Genomic DNA, 23519 nt, shown 5'->3' on the forward strand with positions numbered 1-23519 from the left:
GCCCGCCCCTCGACGGCCCGCCCCCGGAGCGAGTTCAGGCAGTCCCGGCGAGGACGTCGGTGGCGTCACGTCACCACCGGCCAATCCGAAGGCCGGACGGTCGTGTCCCTAATGCGCTTCCGTCGCCTGGGAGGAAGAGGAGTTGTTGCGCCTGCGCGGGACCTCTGACCGCCGGCTCGGGCGCGTGGAGGCTGCTCGGCTCCCGCGCTTCAGCTCGGCTTCGGCTCCCGGCGGGGGCGGCGGCGCGTGGCGGTCTCGCGCCATGTCGTGGCTCTTCGGCATCAAGGGCCCCAAGGGCGAAGGCGCGGGGCCGCCGCTGTCTCTGCCGCCCGCTCAGCCTGGGGCGGAGGGCGGCGGGGACCGCGGCGCGGGGGATCGGCAGGCGCCCAAGGACAAATGGAGTAACTTTGACCCCACGGGCCTGGAGCGCGCGGCCAAGGCGGCGCGAGAGCTGGAGCATTCGCGTGAGTGCGGCGGCGAGGGTGGGGCCCGGCTGGGGTGGGGGGCCGGCTGGGGGGGGGCCCGGCTGGCGTGGGGGGCCCGGGGAGCTCGGGGCCGGCTGGGGGGGTCCCGGCTGGCGTGGGGGCCCGGGGAGCTCGGGGCCGGCTGGGGTGGGGCCGGCTGGGGGGGGGCGCCCGGGGAGCTCGGGGCCGGCTGGGTGGGGGCCCGGGGAGAGGGGGGGGGCCGGCTGGGGGGGGGCCCGGGGAGCTCGGGGGCCGGCTGGGGGGGGGGCCCGGGGAGCTCGGGGCCGGCTGGGGTGGGGACCCGGGGAGCTCGGGGCCGGCTGGGGGGGGGCCCGGGGAGCTCGGGGCTCTTCCGCGGAGGGCCGGTGCACCGAGCCCCCGGGCATGGCCGGTCCTGGGGCGCACTGGGCCCCCTGGCCGTCCGCGTGCGGGGCGGCTGGCTGCAGTCCCACCTGCCCGGCGAGGAACCCGGCCCACGGGAGTCAGCCTGGCCGGAGCCACCGTGCGTGCGGGGACGCCGGGGGTGCCAGCAGCGCGGGCGCCTCCCGGGCGGCCCCCAGTGAGGAAGCTGGTGCGGCTCGGACCGCCAGAGGCCACAGGCAGCAGCTGCCGGGGCTGGAGTCGGGCTTCAGGGACTGTCGCGGAGGGGAGCTCCTCGCGCCTGCTGCTGCCTCCACGTGGCCAGAGCCTTGGCCAGATCCGGTCGGAGTGTGGTGCGGGTGACAGGCCTCCGCTTGGGCAGGGAAGGACGGATGAGGGCCATTGGTTTCGTGGAAAATAAAGCAGGTTTGTGCTTGTTACTGGAAAGCATGAGCGTTCAGATGGGAGGCGTCTGTAGTGCACGCAGGTCAGCATGGCCCGGTCCCTCCTGGTAGCCTTCCTGCCTCAGGGCCCTCACGGCGCAGTCGTCGGCGGGACCTTCGCTAAGCCTCTGTCCTGTCCTCCCAATTTTCTTTTCTCCTGTTAGCTTAATGACTTGTCCTAGGACGTAGTCGGAGCGCTTGAGAACCCGGGATGTAAAAGGCACAGAGTAAATACCGATGGAAAGAATACAGTTCTCAGATTATTGCTTGAGCAGAGATGCCCGTTTTTCGCAGGAGGCTGTATCAAGGAGCCGTGTTCTGAACTGGTGTAAGGGAGACTCTCTCTGTTTAAGGACGGAGAGGCCTGGCCCTTCCCCAGGGGACTGCAAGAACATGCTGGTGCAAGGATGCCTGGCTCTCAGGTCCCCTGGGGACATTAAAAACATTTGGATATTTGGGCCTGTCTCCTGAGGCCTGCCTGGATAATTTCAGTTCTAGGGGGGGCTGGGCATCAGGGCTCCTCGGATGATCACAGAGTTTGACACGTGATCTAGTTTCTTGTTAACACCTTGTGGGGGGGCACCTTTCTGCCCCAGCTCTTGTGACATTTTATCCACTCAGTGCTGCAGAGAATTTCAGAGTTTTCCCACTTAGGGAAGCTGAATCGTACTGTCCCCAGACCCTTGCAGTTATAGGGGCCTTTGTGAATAGCCTTGAGTGTGCCTGAGGGGAGGCAGGTCAGGGGCCTCTCTTCCTCATCTGATCGTGCCTCTGAACAGCTGCCACGTCTCGGGTACCAGCTGCCCGAGAGCTCCTCCCCCAGAATATTCTCCAGCTGAGCCCCCAGGGAACACTGTAGAGGAGGTATGGTCCCCCTCAGTCTCTACATCCAGTGGTGTTGTTTTTTTTAAGATACGATTCATTTATTCGACAGAGCAAGAGACCACAAGCAGGGAGAGCAGCAGAGGAAGAGGGAGAAGCAGACTCCCCACGGAGCAGAGAGCCCAGTGTGGGGCTCAATCCTGGGACCCTGGGATCATGACCTGAGCTGAAGGCAGAGGCCCCAACATACTGAACCACCCAGGCGCCCCCCCCCTTTTAACTTTTTAAGTCATGTCTACACCCAACTTCGGGTTCAAATTTAAAACCCCAAGCTCAAGAGTCACATGCTTCTCCCACTGAGCCAGTCAGGCATCTCTGTACTTCATTCTGTTCCTGTGAGCTTTCCTGGCCTAACTGCTGGTCAGTGGGAGAGGTTTTTGCTCTAGCGTACCACTCTTTTCTGTCCCCAAGCCATTCTTTCCAAGGTGCCTCTTGCGTCTCTGCTCAGTAGCTGCTCTCCAGGGGCGCCTGGGTGGCTCAGTGGGTTAAAGCCTCTGCTTTCAGCTCAGGTCATGATCTTAGTGTCCTGGGATCGAGCCCTGCATCGGGCTCTCTGCTCTGCGGGGAGCCTGCTTCCCTCTCTCTCTGTCTTTCTGCCTACTTGTGATTTCTGTCTGTCAAATAAGTAGATAAAATCTTTTTTTTTTTTTTTTAAGATTTTATTTATCTATTTGACAGACAGAGATCACAAGTAGGCAGAGAGGCAGGCAGAGAGACAGGAGGAAGCAGGTTCCCCGCTGAGCAGAGAGCCTGATGCGGGGCTCGATCCCAGGACCCTGAGATCATGACCTGAGCCGAAGGCAGAGGCTTTAATCCACTGAGCCGCCCAGGCGCCCCAACTCCAAAACCAGTCTTTTTGGTACTTGCATCTCACAGGCTGTGGTGCCTTCCTGGTTGGGCCGAGCCTGTTTGTTGACCTCCCTGCTGTCTCCAAGGAAACCATGATGCCGTCAGCAGCTCCTTGTAGTATGACCACCTGCTCTGTCCTTTGGGCCCAGCCTGATGCTCCCTTGTCCCCTAGGTCTCTAGGCCTTCCGTGGAGGCCAGAGAAGCACATTTGGCGTTGAGATCGGAGTGGTCCAGTCCCTGTCGGCTGCAGGAAAGTGGGTGTATAAAAGAGCCCCTTGCCCGTAGGAGGCGCTGCGGGGACGCTTTGGAAGATGCAGCTCCTTTCACAGGATGGTCTCAGGTTTTGAATGGTCCTTGGTAGTGTGAGGTCGGAGCCGGGGATGAGCCGGGCGTGTGCCAGGCCCTGCGCTGGGCCCTGCGCTGAGGTACCTGCTCTCTCCTTTCCCTCTCTCGAGAGGCAGTGGCGGAGGGATCTCTGATTGCCCCGTATGCAGGTGAGGTGAGCCTGGCTGGCCGAAGGTTGTGCCGAAGGTTGGGTGAAAAGGGCAGCTGGGACCCGGTCTCCGCGTTGTTGGCCTGAGGCGCCCGCGTCCCTGTCTGCTACACCAGGGTGAGCACGGCTGTGCTCTCTCGCACTCCTGCTCAGATGTTTATGTTAAAGGGTCTCCTGCGGTCTGTTCAAGGCTTGGCTTTGTGGACTCCCAGTGGTGCAGGATACAGGAGCCTGGTGCCTTTGTGCTGCCTCTCCTCAGGGGCGGGTCCCCCAGGATCCTGTGGCTCTGATCACCAGACCCCCAGGGAAGAGCCTTGCAGGGCAGGGGGAGAGGCTGTGGCAGCCTGATCTGGGCCGGCTCAGAAGGTCCTTCCCAGGCGCAGGCAGTGTGTCCTCGCCTCCCGCCCTGCCCTAGAGGACCCTCCAAACGTGGCAGCTTCCGCCGCACCCATGGCCACCTGTGCGGGCGCTGGCAGCCTGGGAGCAGAAGTCGCTGTAGCTCTGACGCGCTCGCTGCGGGTTGGGGTGATGGCACTGGGGTCTGCGACATACTTCGAAGGCTTCAAAAACTAGATTGTGGGTCCGGGCTGGAAGGGGAGATGCTTGGTTCACAAAGGGAGAGAACCAGGCGCGTTGTTTTGTCAGGGAGCTGGGTTCCCAGGGGTTCCCAGTCACTTTCTGTGCTGTCATATAGTAGAACTTTTTTTTTTTTTTAAGATTTTATTTATTATTTATTTGATAGGCAGAAATCACAAGCAGACAGAGAGGCAGACAGAGGGGGATGCAGGCTCCCTGCTGAGCAGAGAGCCCGATGCGGGGCTCGATCCCAGGACCCTGAGATCATGACCTGAGCCGAAGGCAGAGGCTTTAACCCACTGAGCCACCCAGGCGCCCCAAGTAGAACGTTATTTATAGTGAAGTCTTAACGTATGGGAGAATTGTGTCCTCACCGAAATATTTGAGAAGCCAGGTGCATGGGCTTTTTGGTTAGGAGAGGATCAGAACGTAGTTTTTTTCCAGAAGACCCAATATTGATGGATATGGATTGCACCTTATGAATAAAATACACAGGGAAGGGATGCCTGGAAGGCTCAGGTCATGATCCCAGGATCTTGGGATTGAGTCCCGCCTTGGGCTGCCTGCTGCTCCCCCTGCTTGGGCGCACGCGCGCTCTCTCTCTCTGTTGACAAATAAATAGAATCTTAAGAAAAGACATGCACACGGAAGACGTTGATAACGTATGTGTTCACGAGGTCTGTGAAGAGCCTTTACTCTGCGCATTGGCGTGTTTGTGACTTAACGGTTTATGTCCTGTTGATGGTGCTCCGCACGTGTGTCTGGTGTGGGGTTGATGATGATAGGTATTGGAGACCTAAGAGAAACTACCTACCATGAAAAATAAGATCCTCTGGCCGCAGGCTGCTTTTTTATTTGACCGGGATAGGACTGTCCCGTTGACCCGGCTCTCAGCTCGCGGGGGGCAGCCTTTCTAATAGCCCTCCGGGACGCGACAGCTGGAGGGGGTGCGAGGTCTCACACGCAGGGCTTTCTGTGGAGGGGGGAGCGGACACAGCGGATGAGAAGAGGCAGTGGCCTTGGAGTGGGGGAGTCGCCAAGCAAGATCGCGGGAGTGAGGGTGGGCACAGGCGCGTTGCAGTCGGGGTGAGCTGTGGTCTCCCTGAAAGCCCTCCGCCCTGCACACTGGGATGCTTGCCTGGTGCGCCAGCGTCCTGACACCCACTCTGTCCCTCTCCCCCCCAGGACACGCCAAGGAGGCCCTGAGTCTGGCACAGATGCAGGAGCAGACTCTGCAGCTGGAGCAGCAGTCCAAGCTCAAGGTGAGCAGTGGGCGTGCTGCCGTGGAGGAAGCCTCACCCCGTGGGCAGGGAGGCCTGGAAGGAGAAAGTGCATGTGGGCAGTGGGCCCTGGGCTGGTTCCTCAGGCATCTCCTGCTTGGATTTGCCTCTGTGCTTGTGCTTGAGAGGGAAACAGGAAGAGGCCAACGGCGCGCTGGGTTTGTCGCCCGAATGCTTGCAGGAGCCCCACCCGGAAGGGCTGCCGTGGGGAGGACCCTCTGGTCTCTCCAAGGCACGTTCTCACCTGGTCTGTCTGCTTTCGGCGGGACCTTTATGCTGAGCACGCAGCAAGCGTAGGAAAGGCGCAGGCGCTGGCCTGCACCGTTGGCTGCTGCAAAGCATAGTCCGGAAGTGAGCATGGGACGTAAGCCATGGAAACAGTGTGGGGAAGCAGGTCTCCTGGCCGCCCTTGCTTCTCGGGGGCCCGGCCCTATCCGTTCTCCTGGCACTTCACTACCTGTGGGGCTGCGTGGTCCTGGGCCCGCGGTGCTCGCGCGGCTGGGAGCCGATGGGCGTGCGGGGTGCCTGTCCAGGCGGTGTTTTCTGGGCGCCTCTCCGGCTCCAGTCCAGCCCCTTTGGAGCCCACACAGGAGAGGGCTGTTGAGGCAGTGAGCCCTGAGCTCAGAATCCTGAGAGGGAGGTCCCAGCAGCTCTGGGCTTGCAGCCGCTGGAACATTCTGTAGGAGTACGAGGCCGCCGTGGAGCAGCTGAAGAGTGAGCAGATCCGTGTGCAGGCAGAAGAGAGGAGGAAGACTCTGAGCGAGGAGACGCGGCAGCACCAGGCCGTAAGGACCGCAGGGCCACACAGCCACAGGGTGACCGGGGTGGGGCGCTGCTGGGGCACGCCATGGTCCCCACATTCAGTCTGGGTCTGTCGCCCATCGAGGCTCTGGGAAGACCGTGTGCAAACACTGAAAGCCCACGGATCCGCCCGTGCTGAGCGTGACGGGGAGCACATGCATCCCAAGCGTGTGTGCTTGCTCATAGCAGGTAGGGGTGGGGGCTTATCCGAGGACCCAGGAAAGTCTGGATTCAGATGTTGGTTTCAGGCCGTCCACCAGCTTTTCCGGCTGAGCCGTATTCACGCCGCCCTCTCCCTCCCTAGAGGGCCCAGTACCAAGACAAGCTGGCCCGGCAGCGCTACGAGGACCAGCTGAAGCAGCAGGTGAGCCGCCTCCGTCTGTGCCGAGGGCACGGCGTCTTCTGGGGCAGCCAGTGGGCCGGAATTCGGTGCTGTTTTACCAGCAGTAAGTGCTGGGTCCCAGGGACACAGACACAGGAGACATGGGCCTCCAGGCTCTGGCTGTGGTGAGGTTCTTCTGGGTGAGAACCTGGGAACCCGGCTATGACAAGGGCATGGTAGGGGTGGTTTCCAAATGCTGGTACCTGTTCGGGCGTCACAAGAAGACTCAGCCTTCAAAAAGAATGAAATCTTCCCATTTGCTACGGTTTGGTTGGAGCTAGGGTATGTAATGTTAGGCAAAAAAAAGTCAGTCAGAGCAAGACAACCTGATTTCATTCGTATGTGGAATTTTTTTTTTTTAAGATTTTATTTAGTTATTTGACAGAGATCACAAGCAGGCAGAGAGGAGGAAGCAGGCTCCCCGCTGAGCAGAGAGCCCGATGCGGGGCTCGATCCCAGGACCCTGGGATCATGACCTGAGCCGAAGACAGAGGCTTTAACCCACTGAGCCGCCCAGGCGCCCTTCGTATGTGGAATTTAAGAAACAAAACAGATGCACTTCGGGGACGGGTGAAGAACAAGAAGGGAAGGAAACAAACCATAAAAGACTCCTAATGACGGGGAAACTGAGGGTCCTTGAAGAGAGGTTGGGGGTTGGGTGATGGAGATGAAGGAGGCACTTGTGGGGGCGCCTGGGGGGCGCAGTCATTAAGCGTCTGCCTTCGGCTCAGGTCATGGTCCCAGGGTTCTGGGATCGAGCCCGCACCGGGCTCCCTGCTCTGTGGGAAGCCTGCTGCTCCCTCTCCCACTCCCCCTGCTTGTGTTTCTCTCTTGCTGTCTCTCGTTAAATAAATAAATAAAATCTTAAAAAAAAAAAATTTTTTTCCCCCTAAAAGTAAATTTCACGGGGAAAGACAGTGTTCTGAGGACAGATGTTTGTCTGGCCTCGGGTGCCCAGAGGCCTGTCCTGTGGCAGACTTGTGCTAGAAGCAAGGGCTCCTGCACCACCCCACCCGCCATGCACAGGTGCACATGTCCTACGTGGGGTTCAGACCTGCCTCCGAGGGCTGTGGAGTGTGTAGGCCCTGGGCCGTCATTCCCAGAGAGGCTTGCAGACCCTGGGGCAGCGTAAGTGTCCCCACAGGCGGAGGCAGCTCAGCTCTTAGATTGATTCCTGATCATTTTTAACATATTATTTAAGGTTTTAGTTACTTATTTTCATGAGAGAGAGTGCCTGAGCAGGGGTAGGGAGGCAGAGGGAGGAGGAGAAAGACAGGCAGACCCTTGCTGAGCACAGAGCCCCAGGCAGGGCTCCATCCCGTCACCCTGAGATCATGACCTGAGCCAAAACCAGCTCCACCGATTGAGCTACCCAGGCGCCCCAGATCAGTTCCTAATTTTGAAAGTTTTCCCTTTTCCCTGTGGCTTCTTCTCAGCAACTTCTCAATGAGGAGAATTTACGGAAGCAGGAAGAGTCGGTGCAGAAGCAGGAGGCCATGCGGCGAGGTAGAGCTGGGCTTGTGGGGGCTGTCCTCGGAGCTGCCCTAGGCTGGAGAACGGCTGCTGGGGAAAGCAGCCTGTAAGCACAGACGTATGTTGCTTCAGGCACTTGGATCCCCAAGCAACATCTCAAGACTCTGGATAGGGCCTCCTAGGGGCTCTCCGTTCTCTGGTTGGGACCGCATAGTAGAAGCTAGGCAAGCCAGGCATTCCCCCAGCATCTGACCGGCGTCGCCTCCCTCCCGGGAGGAGGGTTGCCTGGGCCGCACTGGGAGGATTAGGGGGCTGTGGGCTGAACACCCTCTCCCTGCCCTTTCCCTGGGCAGCCACTGTGGAACGGGAGATGGAACTGCGGCACAAGAACGATATGCTTCGTGTGGAGGCAGAGGCCCGGGCCCGGGCCAAGGCCGAGCGGGAGAATGCAGACATTATTCGTGAGCAGATCCGCCTGAAAGCTGCTGAGCACCGCCAGACCATCCTGGAGTCTATCAGGTGCGTCACAGGCGCCTGGCAGAGCCCTGTGGCCGATGTCATCTGGCCTTTCACCTGGGCCAGGAGGCCCTCGGTTGGTACATTGGTGGGAGGCAGGCGCTCAGCAGGTTTAACCGTGTGCTGACCTTCAGGGCTGACCTTCATCGCCCGTGCTCTTTTCTCCAGCCTGGGGCCTAGATCCCTTGTCACATAGCTGCTTCCTCTGCAGGACAGCAGGCGCCCTGTTTGGTGAAGGATTCCGTGCCTTTGTGACAGACTGGGACAAAGTGACAGCCACGGTAAACACCCCTGCCACGTCTTTCTGCTTCTGGCCTGTGTCACAGTCACTGCTGGGTTGCGGCCCTGCCTCCTGCCAGCCGCGCAACGGGCCTGGCGCCCGACTGGGGGAGGCCGGGCAGGGCCAAGGTCTAAGCCTTTGCTGCTGCCCTTCCCTCCAGCCCCTTCCGTGCACACAGGACGTGGTACAGTCCCGGGGGGTGGGGCACAGCCAGCAGTTCGCTGTTGGCGTTGGGGTTAGGCTTTTTAACCGTTGGGCTGCAAGATGTGGGAAGATCTAGAAGCCAGATCTGAAGCCAGAGCTCTAGTTTACCACTTCCTTAGAAGCGCTGCCCTTTGGAAAGTGTAACTGGAAATCTGCCTGGCAGCCTCAAGGGTGGGGCCCAGCTCGAGCTCCAGGGGCACCGGAGATGTGGCTGTGAACCCCTCTAAACCATGCTCCTGTGAGGGCCCCCACCCTCTAGTGGGAAGCGGAGGGCAGCCAGTGAGGCCGTAGGACTCCAGGCACTTGTCCTCAGGCCCTGTGGTCTGTGCCCCATCCCATGCGGCTGGTCAGCACTCAGGGCAGTGGGGTGGGCGTCAGCCAGGGCAGGTTCCCAAAGAACCCCCAACTCCGCAAGGCCTTCTGCTGTCGGCCTTGCGCCAGGCACTGCTCTGGGCCACACGATGTGACTTGGCACCTGCTCCGTGGTAGTAAGGCCCTAACAAGTAGCCTGGCTAACCAGGAGTGTCCCTGGGCACCCGTGTTCACGGCGTTCTGGCGTCCCAAGCCCTTCCTGCAAGCGCCCTGCTTTGGACGTAGTTCTAGCCTTGTTCTGGAGACGGTGAAGGGCAGTGGGGGAGGTCAGGCTGTGCCTCAAGGAGAGTGGGGGTGGACTGTCCAGGGAGGGCAGGACGCCAGTTCAGGAAACCTGCAGCTAGTGAGGTTGCTGCCTTTTTTCCCCCCTAAGATTTGATTTATTTAGGGACACTGGGGTGGCTCAGTCATTAATCCTCTGCCTTCAGCTCAGGTCAGGATCCCAGGTTCCTGGGATTGAGCCCCATGTCGGGCTCCTGCTCAGCAGGGATCCTGCTTTTCCCTCTCCTGTTCCCTCGGCTTGTGTGTGGTCTCCTGTGTCAAATAAATAGGCAAAATTTTAAAAAAAGATGTGATTTTTTTATTTGAGGGAGAGAGTGCAGAGTAGGGGAGGGGAGGGGCAGAAGAAGAGGGAGAGGCAGTCTCCCTGCTGAGCAGAGGGCCAGATGCGGGACTCGATCCCAGGACCCTGAGGTCACGACCTGAGCCCAGGGCAGACTCTCTACCAACCAAGCCACCCAGGTACCACCAACCCCTCTCCCTGGAGTGTTTTAAGATGAATTAAGGGCATTCTGACTACTCCTATGGTCTCAGCACCCCATGCACTCAGATCTTTCCAGCTGTTCTAAACATCTGTGTTTGCCTTTGAATCTCTAATGTTCATCTTCAGTCTGGAAGCTTGACCAGGGCTGCGTGGTGGGGTGGCAGTCAGTCCGGGCCCTGCCCCCGACAGAGCTCCTCGGCAGGGAATTGGGCCCAGGACAGGCGGAGCAGGAAACGCCCCTTGGCTGTCCTTGTTGGATCAGCTGCTCACGGGTCCAGCGTGTACCTTCCCAGCAAGTCGGGGAGACGCACCCGGGGGTGGTTGCTGGAGGACACCAGGCAGCGTGGGAGGTTGCTGTATGCACGAGCTGCTGGCTGCCTTGAGGCCGGCCCCGTCCCAGCCACCCTGCCACAGGCCTCTTGGACCCTTGTTCCTATCATTGTAGTTCCCACCTGGTCTCCTGGAACCTTGCTTCCTCCTGCAGTAGCAAGGCTGTTTGCCCTGTAAGGAAGACATTTCCGTTTTATTTCCAGGTGTCGGCATGCTTTCCAAGAACCTCTTGTAGCTCTTGGTCCCGTGTCCCGTGATTGTGCTCCCACCACAGCATTTGGTCTATCTCCCGTGAGCCTTGGGGTCTCTGTCTCTCCACAGCTGGGACTGTCACCTGGAAGCTTCCCTAGTCCCACTGGAGTGCATCCTGCAGTAGCTTTCTTGGAAAGGGTGTTCATGATAAGCTTTTTGATACTTTGCCCATCTGGAAATAGCTGTGCTCATGGGAAACTCAGCATCAGCTGGGATGCTGCTGTGGGACCCTTGCATCGCCTTGCTGGGATGGGGTGAGCAGAGGGCACAGTGCCAACTGCTGACGGCTCGGTGCGGGATGGGCGGGCTCTGCCCGCCCTCCCATCCCCCACTCCAGGTGGCTGGGCTGACACTGCTGGCCGTCGGAGTCTATTCTGCCAAGAACGCCACATCTGTTGCCGGACGGTACATTGAGGCCCGGCTGGGGAAGCCGTCCCTGGTGAGGGAGACGTCTCGTATCACCGTACTCGAGGCCCTGAGGCACCCTGTGCAGGTACGTGCGGGCCCGTTTCTCACTGCGGTCGCGTGTCCTGCCCAGTTCTTTCTGGCATTTCAGCTGGGTTGTGAATGTGTGTCTTCATTTCCCCTCATTACCTAAATACCGTCTGTTCTCTCCAGCACGTTGGATTTGACTGTGGCTTTTTCCTTCTTGGCGCTGTTCTGGGAGCCTGTCACGTCCGCACTGGGGAGACCCTCACCATATCCACTCGGTCACCTCTGGGGATCTGTTGGTGTGATTGTCCCTGGGCGGATTTTGGGTTGTTTACAAAGTCCTGGGGCTCCTGTGTGCCATCGTCCTGAGAGAAGTGGCTGGCACTCGCACACTGTGAGCTCCCTTCCTCCAGGGGAGCCAGGCCTCCTACCCGCTTGATGTCGTTCTGTGGCATATCCTCCCACGGGCTGTGGCTAGATCTCCATAGTGATCACTGTGGGTAACTGAGAAAGTTAGGATCCATGAAGAATCTTTTTTCTTTATTTTTTTAAGATTTTATTTGAGGAAGAGAGTGCATGAGCTGGGGCGGGGGTATTAGGAGCACAGGGAGAAGCAGGCTCCCTACTGAGCAGGAAGCTCAACGAGGGGCTCGATCCCAGTACCCTGGGATCATGAGCCAAGCCAAAGGCAGACGCTTCATTGAGTGCCCCCAGGCACCCCAAAATCAGTAAAGAATTTGAAGGGGCTCCTGGGTGGCTCCTTTGGCTGAGCATTTGGCTCTTGATTTCACCGAAGCTCGGGATCTCCTTGTCATGGGATCAAGCCCTCTGTCGGGTTCCGTGCCGCGTACTTGCTGGCGCTCTCTGTAAGTGGCTTAGCCCAGTAGTACCCGCAGCTCATAGGCCACCCTTCCAGAGTGGGAGCAGGGCCCAGGCACGTGTGGCCTGGAGTGTGCTCCACGGCGGTTTCTGTGTGGCGGTCAGGCTGCTCCCGGCGCTCCGTGCCTGTTGTGTTGTGGGCTCTGCTGATGAGTTTACTGTCCCTGTGTTTTGTGTTCCCCGCCCCCCACCCACAGGTAAGCAGGCGGCTCCTCAGTAAGCCTCAGGATGCACTGGAGGGCGTCGTCCTCAGTGTAAGTGGTGCTGCCCATCTCAGGGCTGTGATGGGCTTCGGGGTGGGAGGCACCCTTCTGCCGATAGAGCTCTCCTACAGGCTGGGGCTGCTTTTCCTTCCTGAAGTGAGTGGGATGAGCTTTTCCTTCCTGAATGCCTGGGATGAGCCGGCTTTGGGGCTGGTACGGGTGCTCAGGAGGCGCACAATGGCAGCCGAGTACGCTCCAACCTGTCGTGTCCCCTGGCAGCCCAGCCTGGAGGCCCGTGTGCGGGACATTGCCATAGCAACGAGGAACACCAGGAAGAACCACAGCCTGTACAGGAACATTCTGGTGTACGGGCCCCCCGGGACTGGCAAGACCCTGTTTGCCAAGGTGAGGGCATGCGCCGTACAGGTGCATGGGGCGCTGTGGGCAGCGGCTGCTGCTTTGGCTTTCAGGGACGGGCGGTGCAGGGCTCAGCTTTCGAGGCAAGCGGCCTCCTAGCCGTACCTGGTGGCAGGGGCTGAGCTCAGTGCGTGTGGGCTTCGAAGGGGAGGAGAGTAAACAGGTTTTGTCCTCCCCCCCCCCCCCCGGCCCCTTTCTCGCCTAGAAACTCGCGCTGCACTCGGGCATGGACTATGCCATCATGACAGGCGGGGATGTGGCCCCCATGGGGCGGGACGGCGTGACTGCCATGCACAAGGTCTTCGACTGGGCCAATACCAGCCGGCGAGGGTGAGCCGGGCCCCTCTGGGATGGCCCCGCGTGTGCATGTGCTTGCCTGGCCTGGTTTCCCGGCAGCCCCGGAGCGCCCGCTGGGAGGGGGTCAGCGGTGGGGGTGGTCAGCGACTTTCCCTGCAGCCTGTCTCTGGTTGTGCACAGAGCTGGAATACTCTGGGGGCGGGAGTCTGAGGGAGAAACCCACCCTGAGAGCAGACCAGCGGCTCGTGCTCTGCACAGGAGCCTCTTGGTGCTTCTGAGTTTTAACCCGTGGAAGATGGGAAGCTGCCGGCCCCAGTACTTGTGCCACGTTAGGGTGTCTGGCACAAGCCAGTCGCTTCCCTGCAGCACTGGGCGTGCCCCTGTCAGGCCCGGGGTCCCCAGCCACTGCTGAGGTCGCAGGCGCATCGGGTTCCTGAAGCGGAGTTCTGCTGGAGCGTGCTCCGCTGGGCGGCCCTCACCACTTCTCATCCGTCCTTCCCCCTCAGCCTTTTGCTCTTCGTGGATGAAGCGGATGCTTTTCTCAGGAAGCGAGCAACTGTGAGTATTCTGGAAGCTTCCATCTGGCCTGCTGGGCCCGGCCAGCCGTAGGTGCGCAGTCAGGAGTGGTGTCCGTTGGCCGTGTTTGCTCGGGTTGAAGTCTGACCCCAACCCACTCCTCAGCCGCACTTTCTTCATAAATATGGTCAAAAAGCAGGAGTTGGTCCTGTGGCGTCTTTAGCAACTTCTGAAGTGTTGAGTGCGGGGCTCCCGGAGGGCTGGAGCGGGGCCTCCGTTTGTCTCCACGTGGCGGCCTCCCCGCGACAGCAGGACTTTCTCTCCAGGAGAGGATCAGCGAGGACCTCAGGGCCACCCTGAACGCCTTCCTGCACCGGACGGGACAGCACAGCAGCAAGTGAGGGCCGTCTGCCGGCGCACAGCCGCTTCATGGGGAAACTGAGGCTCCTACTGCGGGGCCGGGCCGGTCAGGGTGCAGGGGCTCTCAGAGCCAGGTGCCAGTCCTCGCCCACAGTCGCCGCACTTGACATTGCTGGTTGCCCTCCTCAGCAGGCTGCCCAGGTGGTCAGCCTACGGCCAGCTGCCCTGGGGCATAGGTTGCTGTGGGAAGGGGCTCGCTCCTTCCGAATCCCCTACGCTTGCTCTCCTGTGTTGTTGAGGGGGCCCACTGGTCACCAGGGGGCACCTCGCCCTCCGGTCGGCTGTGGGGCCACCCGGTCATACGCGTCCCCCTTGTCTGGCGCGGCTCCTGCCTTCAGAGACTCTCGCCCCTGCTCAGACCTCCCTGGTGTCTGGCCCTTCTGCTGAACTGGCTGAACCGCGGACCCTGCGGCTCAGGCTGGTGCGGGGCTGAGGTCAGTCTCCAGCCGTGGGGTCCCTGTTCCTCCGCACGGCGAAGCTTAAGTGGCCGCCCCATCAGGCCGGGCCGTCGGTCAGCAGAGAAGTGTTTGACGGATGGGTGGGGGGCAAAGGCAGTGCTGGGCATTGCTGGGTTTTGGGTTAAAAGGCTGCCGAATAGATTCTCCTAGAAGATTGTCCTGTGTGGGTTTAAGGCGCTCCCTACCCTGGGGGCAAGCACCGGGTCAACCAGCTCCCTAGCCCCCACTGTCTGCTGGCTTCAGGTTCATGCTGGTCCTGGCCAGCAACCAACCTGAGCAGTTTGACTGGGCCGTGAACGACCGCATTGACGAGATGGTCCACTTCGGCCTGCCGCAGCGAGAGGAGCGGGAGCGCCTGGTGAGGCTGTATTTCCACAAGCACATTCTGAAGCCGGCCACAGAGGGAAGGCAGTAAGTATCCAGATGGCTCGAGTGCAGCAGGGCCCTCCGCGACCTCCAGCTCCACGCCCGGGTGCTGCACCCCAGTCCTAACCCTGGGGTTGCACGTGGGGGTCAGCTGTGCTCACCGGCTGGCCCCCGCGTTGGACTCCGTGCCCCGTCCTCACAGACCAGCATCTCTGTGCTCTTCTGCTGCGTGAAGTCTTGTAACAGTCCGGGGCTCTTGAGGGATCCTGGCTGCAGTCAGGGCCTGTGAGGGGGGTTGCCAGGCCTCAGCTGGGCTTGGTTCCCCCTGAGGCGGTCGCGGCGATCTCGGGGGTGGACTCACCCTTGTTTGCTGCTCAGCCGGACGCTGGGGAGCCCGGGGCCCCTCGCCGGCACTCACCAAGGCCCCTGTTCTGCAAAAGTCACCTGGCAGTGGGGGAGCCTCCACATTCTGTCTGGGCCTGCCTCGCTCGCCGCTCCGTCCGGAGCGCTCCACATAGGAAAGGCTGCTCTATTTTTAACCGTCTCCGGGGAGCCAGACCTCGCAGCAGCGCTGACCTGAATCCCTCCTGTCACTGGTGGTGGCGAGAGCCGTCTTCTGTTCTAGGACGGGCTTTGCCTGCCTGTGCTGTCCCTCTGCGGCCTGAGCCCTTGCGTTCTGCTCCCTCGCGCCTGGCCGGCGCCAGTACCGCCCAGCCTCCCGGTGGCCCTTTCTAGCCTGACTGCAGTCCAGACACTGGTTGCGGTGTGAGTTTCTGAGCTCTCTTTTCCCATGAGTGACTTCCTCTTTAGCTGGACCTGATTGGAAAGAGGGCTCGGCATGTGATTGACCGGAGTGAACCTCGCTCGAACCTGAAGTGTCCGCCTTCCTCTGTCTGATTCCACACTTGCCAGCAGCTCACCCCTGACTGGGTTTCAGCGGCTGTGCCCTCCGGGCAGCGGGGTGGTCCGAGAAGGACGTGGTCCCTGCCCCCTGGTCTGGTGGTGGAGCCGGGCGTGAGGTCACCACCTCCGCTCGTGCTCATCCCAACCAGCCCCGCAGCCGCCGCAGCGCGCCTCCCGCACTGCTGTCCCCACAAGCCCCTGTGCAGGCACCTGGGCTCCCGAAGGAAGAGAGGTTCCTAGTGGGGCCAGAAGGGCAGAACTGGTAGCCCTGGAATCAAGAGCAGACATTAAGGCAGAGTTTGGCTCTTTAGAAGTTGGGGCGTTCGGATGTGGGGGTTTCTAGTACAGGTTCCTGCCCCTGGCAGATAGCCCAGTCCTTTCATGTGGGAGCCAAGGGGCCCTCCTAGATCTCTGCTCTGGTCTTGGGTTCCTTGGGTTCCAGGACATCGTACAGGAATTTCTCCTTCACAGGCGCCTGAAGCTCGCTCAGTTTGACTACGGGAAGAAGTGTTCGGAGATCGCACAGCTGACGGAGGGCATGTCGGGCCGGGAGATCTCGCAGCTTGCTGTGGCTTGGCAGGTGAGCTGGGGACGTGGGGCCTACGGGTGTGAGCTTGACCGCGTGGGAGTGATGAGGCATTCGAAGGGAGACAGTGCTGGCCCCTACCCCCACACCCGCCCAGGGTGTTTCTGTTGAAGGATTTTCTGTGCACAGATGACATGCCCTGTCCTACTTTGTGGCCGCCACCTGCTTCTGCCCCCACTGCAGGAGGGCGTGGAGAGGGGTCACTGACTGCATGTTATGGTCTACGTCCTTGTCATGGTGGTTTTGTTGCAGGTCAGATAGGGCTCTGAAATCATGTGGGGTTTCCTGGAAATGAACCAAGTGTCATATAGGCATCAAGGTCCCACAGGCCCATGCTTGATGTCTCAGGTACCACTGGAGACTCTGTCCCTAGCAGGAGCCTAGCACATTTGGGGCAGGCGCTTCTGTAGTTGGTGAGGGATAGGGGTCCACAGGGCCCCATGGAGTGTCCCGTGAGCTGTCTGCAGACTCCTCGGAGGGCAGATGAGACGAGGAACCAAGAAGTGAACCTGGTCTGATGAGGGGTCAGGCGTCTCCTTCCCAGGTCTTTGCCGGGTGTAGACCACCGGTCCGGAGGGCTGTCTGCTTTGTGCACGGTCGGCTTTGCCGGGGGGCCTTGAGGGTAGCGTAGAACACATGAGTCAGGCTGACTTTATCCTTGTGTTGTGACCCAGGGCACACGGCCCAGAGTGGTTCTTGTCATTCCCAACGCCTACTGTTTTCCTCCGGCAGTGTCCACAGGGTCCCCCCAACCCCCAGGGAGGGGAGCCAGTTGTCCCCCAGGAGCCCTGGGCACAGGCATCCAGGAAGCATTTGCAGGTCGGTTATTGCTGAGGAGAGAAAAGCCCTGTCAGGTGGGGGCTGCTGAGTGGCTCCCGTCTATGGCCAGACCTTGACTTTGTGTCGGAGTCACTACCTCTGTGGGACCTGCGCCCAGATCTTCCAAGGCTGCCTGTTGTCCAATCACTAGAAATTCCACGGTGCTTCTAAGTGAGCATGTGTTTGTTAGTGAGGCGTCTACTCTGACTGGAGCGTTGTAGCTTGGGTACCCCGGGGACTGGGTTAGAGTGAGACCCTGGCCGGAGCAGGGGACCGGGTTAGAGTGAGACCCTGGCCGGAGCAGGGGACCGGGTTAGAACGAGACCCTGGCCGGAGCAGGGGACCGGGTTAGAGTGAGACCCTGGCTGGAGCTGGCTGCGCCGCTCCAGCGGCTGCAGAGGCTGAACAACGTGCCAGTGTGGACCAGCTGGGTGGCTCTGGGTTATCCTTAACTCGGGACCCAGGCCTCACGAGGGCGGCTCCGTTTCTGTAAGCAGCAGAACAAAGGATCGCGGGTGTCGGCTGGGGCTGTCCTGACAGTGCCACGGCCTAGGCCACCCGAACACAGACATTCGTTTTCTAAGGTTTGAAGGCAGGAAGTCCCAGATCAGGGGCCAGCACGGGGTTCTGATGGGGGGCCCTTCCTGCCTTTCGGTTGGTGATTTTCTGGCTTTGTCCTCCTCGTGTGGCAGAAACGGAGCTGTAACGCGTAAGGACACTAGTTCTACGGGACCGGCCCCCACTCTCCCGACCTTCTCTGCTGGCTACGTCTTCCTTGTCGGCTCCAACAGCCGCACTGGGGAGTCAGGGCTTCACGCTATGAATGTGGGGGCACATTCAGTCCCTGACAGCAAACCATGCCCTGGTTCTTGATGTTTCCACCGAGAACCAGCACACCTCCTTTCTGTCCACATCATATGTCACGTGCCCAGACCAGGTGACAGGTCTGCCACAGGCCAGGTGGATGGAGAGCTAGTGATTGTCAGACACGGCCTTCGTGCGGGAGACAGTGACTAGACCCCCGCAGCCCGTGGGGTGTTCTCCCTGGAGGGTCTGTCCCTCCACCGGGGGTATCCCTTCACTGACCAGATGGCCCAGCCTGAGGCCTGTCGGTCAGTGCAGTCGTGCCTGTGGGAGAGGAGTGTGAGGTGCAGACAGGAGGGACCAGAGCGCGTCGGTGCCCCCCCTCCCCCTGGAGGAGTGCGGTCTTCTGTCTGTACCCTCAGGTGCCCGGAGGTGCTGGGCTTGCACTGGCCTTCCTGCCCCTCCTGGGCTGGACTGCAGGGTGGGGGCCCAGGCATTTGTTCCCTGCGTGGCGGGAAGCTGCATGGCGGCTTCACGACGGAGTCCGTGCTGTCTCTTAGCTCTCCGTGGTGGCAATTCGCTGTGTCATTACTATTACTCTTCAAGCAAAGTTTACCATTTTTAACCATTTTTAGGCCCACAGCTTAGTGGCATTAAGCACATTCACACTGTTGTGTGGCAGTCACAGCCATCTGTCCCCAGGACATGTCCATCTTCCCAAGCTACAGTGCCGTCCTGTGAAATGCTAACCCTCCTGCCCCTCCCCATGTCCTGGCACCCGCCCTTCCACTTCCTGTGAAGGGGACTCCGCTAGACGGTGCGTGTGAGCTGAACCGGCAGCGTTCGTCCTTTGGTGACTGGCTTCACTCAACATCGTGTCCTTAAGGTCCATCTGTGTGGTACCACGTGCCAGCATTTCTTTCCTTTTAAAGACAGAATTGTAATTCCTTGTGGATATATTTCATTTTGCGAATCCATTTATCCACTGACAAGGACATTTGGGTGGCTGTTGTGAATAATGCCCCTGTTAACTTCGGGTGTCCCAGTATCTCTGAAACCCCATTCTTCATTCCTTTGAGTACGCACCCAGAAGGGAGATTACTGGATCGTGTGATAATACCGTCTTCCAGGGCGCCCAGGGGCTCAGTGGGTGAAGCCTCTGCCTTCAGCTCAGGTCATGATCTCAGGGTCCTGAGATCGAGCCTCGTATTGGACTCTCTGCTCGGCGGGGAGCCTGCTTCTCCCTCTCTGCGTGTCTCTGCCTGTGATCTCTGTGTATCAAATAAATAAATAAAATCTTTAAAGCAGAATACTATCTTTCATGTTTGAGGAGCTGCTGTGCGGTTTCCTACAGTGGTTTCACTGTATGCACACCAGATGTGCGCACAGCTGGTTTCTGGCTCATCAACACTCAAGTTATTTTCTGTTGTTGGATAGTAGCTGTCGGCGTCCTAGCGGATGTGAGGTGACCGCTCATGGTCGCTTGGATTGCATTTCCCTGATGGTTGTGATGTGGGCATCTTGTGTGCTTCCTGGCCATGTATCCGTTTTCCTGGAGAGATGTCTGTTCATGTCCTTTGCCCATTTTTGAATCAGGTTGTTTTTAGTTGAGTTCTTTATGTATTGTGGATACTAACCATTTATTAGGTTATGTGATTTACAGATATTTCCTGCCCTTCAATGAGTTGCTTTTTTACTCCTTTATTTGGTTGATAATGTCCTTTGATGCACAGAGGATTTAAGATTTTTGAGTAATGCCTACACCCAACACGGGGCTCAAACTCACCGGCCAGAGGTCAGGGGAGTCACATGCTCCACTGGCAGCCAGCTGGGCACCCCCCCGCCTTTGTTCTTTTTTTAAGGATTTTGATGCACAGAAGGTTTTGATTTTTTTTTTTTTTTTTTTTTTTTTGACAGAGAGAAAGACCACAAGTAGAGATAGAAACAGGAAGACAGAGGGAAGCAGGCTCCCCAGTGAACAGAGAGCCCGATGCGGGGCTCGATCCCAGGACCCTGAGACCATGACCTGAGCTGAAGGCAGAGGCTTCACCCACTGAGCCACCCAGGCGCCCCCAAAAGGTTTTAATTTTGACACAGTCCAATTTGTTAGTTTTGTTTGTCACCTGGACTTTCAGTGTCAGAGCCAAGAAGTTACCACTAAATCCTTCCCCTGTTTTCTTTTAGTAGCTTTGTAATTTGAGGTCTTACGGTTAGGTGTGATTCTTTTTTTTTTTTTTTTTTTTTTTTTTTAAGATTTTATTTGTTTGAGAGAATGAGCAGGAGCAAGAGCGAGTACATGAGTGGCAGGGGGAGGGGCATGGGAGAGGGAGAAGCAGAGTCCCTGCTGAGCAGGGAGCCCAACATGGGACTCGATCCCAACACCCTGGGATCATGACCTGAGCCAAAGGCAGATGCTTAACTGACCGAGCCCGCCAGGTGACACAAAACACAAATGATTTTTGTGTGTTAATCTTGTATCCTGCAAATTTGCTGAATTCATTTATTAGTTTTATTTTTTACTCACAACCCTGAGATTAAGACCTGAGCTGAGATCAAGAGTCAGACACTTAATCCACTGAGCGACCCAGGCGCCCCGAGTTTATTAGTTTTAACTTTTGTGGGAATCTTTAGGGTTTACTACATATAAGCATATATTATTTTCAAACAGATAATTTTATTTCTTGCCTTCCAATTTGGATCCCTTTTATTTCTTTTTCTTGCCTAATTGCTCTGGGCAGGAATTCTACTGTGTTACATGAAGTGGTGAGAGTGGCTGTCTGTGGCTTGTTCCTGACCGTAGAGGAAAGCCGTCAGTCTTTCACGCTGGGTAATATATTTGCGTGGGTTTTTCACAAATGACCTTTAGAACGTTAAGGAAATTTCCCTCCATTCCTAGCTTCTTGAGTGTTTTTACCAGGAAAGGGTGCAGAGTTCTGCCAGCTGTGTTTTCTGCAGCCGTTGAGGTGGTCACGTGTTTTGGGTCCTTCGTTCTATTAACGTGGTGCATCAGGGGGTTAGTTTTTTCTGTGGGCATCATGAGTGCTTCCCAGGAGTAAATCCCACCTGGCCATGGGGTGTGATTCCCTCAACATGGTACTGAATGTGCTTTGCAAGTATTTTATTGAAGATTTTTGCATTAACATCAGGGAGGGAATTGGTCTGATATTTCATTGTGGGGTTTCTGTCTGCTTTTACCGTCAAGGTTATGCTGGCTTCAGAATCGAATTCATGTTCCTTCCTTTCCAGCTTTTTGGCACTTTGAGAAGGACCAGTGTTTTAAGTGTTGGGCGGAATTCACCAGCGAAGCCCTTGAGTCCAGGGCTCGCCTTTTTTCTTTAAGTGACGTTTCCTGTGTTTTAGTCACTTCAGGCTCGGAGGACGGTGGTGAGGACGGCGAGGAGCCTCCGCACCGTGCTGTCACTCCTCTCGTGAGGCACATTTGCCTCGTCATGGTGGCCTCCGCCTCAGACTTGATCTTTCCCAGGGCCCCCTCCAAAGTCCCCCATCTTCAGCTGCCATCTCTACTTGGGGCTGTTTCAGTTCCCGGATGTCTTTTTTGTTTCTGATGACCCTGGCGGTTTTGAGGAATGCTGGTCAGGTGTTACAGAGACTGTCCTACTGATGTTTTTCTCACAGTCAGACTGAGATTGTGGGTTTGGGGAGAAGACCCCAGAGATGAGGTGCCCTCCTGGTCACTTCCTGACAGGGGACAGGTGACATCCGTGCAACATCACAGGGATGTTGACCTGGTTAAGGTGCCCGCCGGGTTTCTCCGTGGTAAAGTGGTTTCCTCTTTTCCTCATTTAGCTGGAAGCCCATGGCTCAGACCAGCCACCCCTCAGTGGGGGTCCTGGCCCCCTTGGGCAGACATGTCGGCTCAGTTGCTCTGGGATTCTGGAAAGGGCTCCTCCCTCTACCTTCCCACTAGGGAAGCTTCCAGCTACTTTGGGTGCTCAGCATTCAGGGGCAGCTGGGCCTGGTGGGATACTCTGTGACCGAGCTAGAATTGCTGGGGCCTCCTGGGGAGCTCTCTTCCTAGGGGTCCTGCCCTCCCCTCAGTGTCAGAGTGGACCTGCCTCCCCAAATGGTGTGTGGTGGTTCTGTCACGTGTGTCCTGGCCCAGAGGGTGGCTTTGCTCTCTGTGAGGGCCTTCCAGGTCTGTGCTGGGGGGCCTGAGCTGCTGCTTGACAGCTGGCCTCAGACCTGATATTTTTAGAAAGTCATTGAGAAACTCAGTGATGCGAGAACATAGCACTCGTGCCAGCTGGGGACGTGGGCAGGGCCACGGGCCCTGCAGGGATGGTGGCTGCCGTGGCCGCGGGCTCGCTCTGCACGCACGGGGAGTCACGCCTGTGTCGCTCTGCACGCACGGGGAGTCACGCCTGTGCCGCTGGCGTGCTGAATGTGCGCGTCCTGCTGGGGGGCCACATCCCTCCCGAGATGGGCCCGCACCTGTGGCAGAGGGTACGTGCCAGCGCTCCTCTTAACGGACTCCGCGTCCCAGTCTGACCGCCGCCCCCAGGAGGCCTTCCGGTTCTGAGGCAATCTCCCAAGAGGCGAGCTCACGGTGGGCCAGGCCGCCTCATCCCTGGGTGTGGCCCTGTCCTGCAGGGCGGGTGGTTCCCGGTCACTGGTGGCACCCAGGGGCTGAAACTCTGGGCTGGGGGACCCTTTTCCCCTGTGGGTAGCCCCTCCATGTGCCCCGCGTCAGTGCTGTCTTTCCCTGCCAGGCCATGGCGTATGCCTCGGAGGACGGGGTCCTCACGGAGGCCATGATGGATGCCCGGGTCCAGGACGCCATCCAGCAGCACCAGCAGAAGATGCAGTGGCTGAAAGCAGAGGGAGCCAGGCCGAAGGATGACCAGCCCCCGCTCCCAAGCGCACAGGCTCAGTGAGCTGGGCCTGGACGCCCGGCAGCCGCACTGGCCAGATGGCTTTGCCAGGAAGAAGCCCTCCCCTCTGTGTCGGAATGGACCTGCCCCCTCGCTGGCCTGTGGCGCTTCTGTTTTTTGTGCCCTGGGCCTGCGGGGAGCTTTGCTGTGAAGAGGCTCCGCTCTCGCAGTGATGCGCCTGCACGGCCGCCCACCTTAGTGACTTTACATACTCCCCTGGTTGGCGCCAGGACAGCCTTAAAGGCCTCTGCTTGGGACCAAGTGCAGCACCTTTGTGGTAGGCTTGGCTCCTTTGTACGCCAGTCCGTTTCCTCCAGCCGGTGGTGCTTGCTGGGTGGGCTGGACTGGGGAGAAGGCACTGTCCCTGAGCCCAGGGAGGGACGGGTCATGCTGCCACTGCCGGACCGCAGATGCTGGCTGAGCTCTTGTAGCTGCTGCACCTGTCCCCCGAGGGGGCTTGGCTGAGGGAGGGGTAGGGGCCCGACCTTGCCCAGTCTCACCCAGCAGGGGAGGGGTGAGCAGAGCAGACCCCTGTGCTGCTGCCTGGGGGCTGCTTCCCCCCACCTGCTGTCCCCGGGATCTCAGGAGAGGGACTCAGGAGTGTGACTGGGACACACCTAGAGGGTAAGAACTAGCTGCCGGCGACTGGTGGTGGTGCCTGGAAGGCCCCAGGACCCACTGGCCAGGGATGTCCAGTGCTGGGGGTGCTGCCCTAGCCCACAGGATCTGTGGCCCTCCATCCATTGGAGTTGGGGGCTTTTTATCCAGAATCCAATAAAAACTCCCGACAGGATACCTCATCACCTG

At 58.9% G+C, this 23519-nt stretch overlaps 1 protein-coding gene across 2 annotated transcripts; it reads left to right on the forward strand.

Annotated features, from left to right (window-relative positions):
- The first annotated feature begins 160 nt into the window (after positions 1-160).
- Positions 161-23512, forward strand: LOC101674154 (ATPase family AAA domain-containing protein 3). 2 transcript variants are annotated; one of them, XR_006601608.1, is made up of 16 exons: positions 161-464; positions 5253-5329; positions 6031-6132; positions 6453-6512; positions 7967-8036; positions 8357-8522; positions 8731-8800; positions 11058-11213; positions 12229-12285; positions 12514-12639; positions 12857-12981; positions 13455-13506; positions 13791-13861; positions 14586-14753; positions 15334-15473; positions 16083-16191. XR_006601608.1 is itself a non-coding variant. In XM_045063524.1 (16 exons), the coding sequence occupies exons 1-16, from the start codon at positions 263-265 to the stop codon at positions 22713-22715; spliced, it is 1776 nt and encodes a 591-aa protein (XP_044919459.1). In that variant the 5' UTR covers positions 161-262; the 3' UTR covers positions 22716-23512. The 2 variants fall into 2 exon arrangements, 1 of the variants encoding a protein (XP_044919459.1); XM_045063524.1 differs by lacking the exon at positions 15334-15473 and adding an exon at positions 22551-23512.
- The last annotated feature ends 7 nt before the right edge of the window (positions 23513-23519 follow it).

Source organism: Mustela putorius, unplaced genomic scaffold (assembly GCF_011764305.1).
Source record: "Mustela putorius furo isolate JIRA1106 unplaced genomic scaffold, ASM1176430v1.1 tig00003853_pilon_pilon_pilon, whole genome shotgun sequence".
In the NCBI taxonomy this organism is placed as follows: domain Eukaryota; kingdom Metazoa; phylum Chordata; class Mammalia; order Carnivora; family Mustelidae; genus Mustela; species Mustela putorius.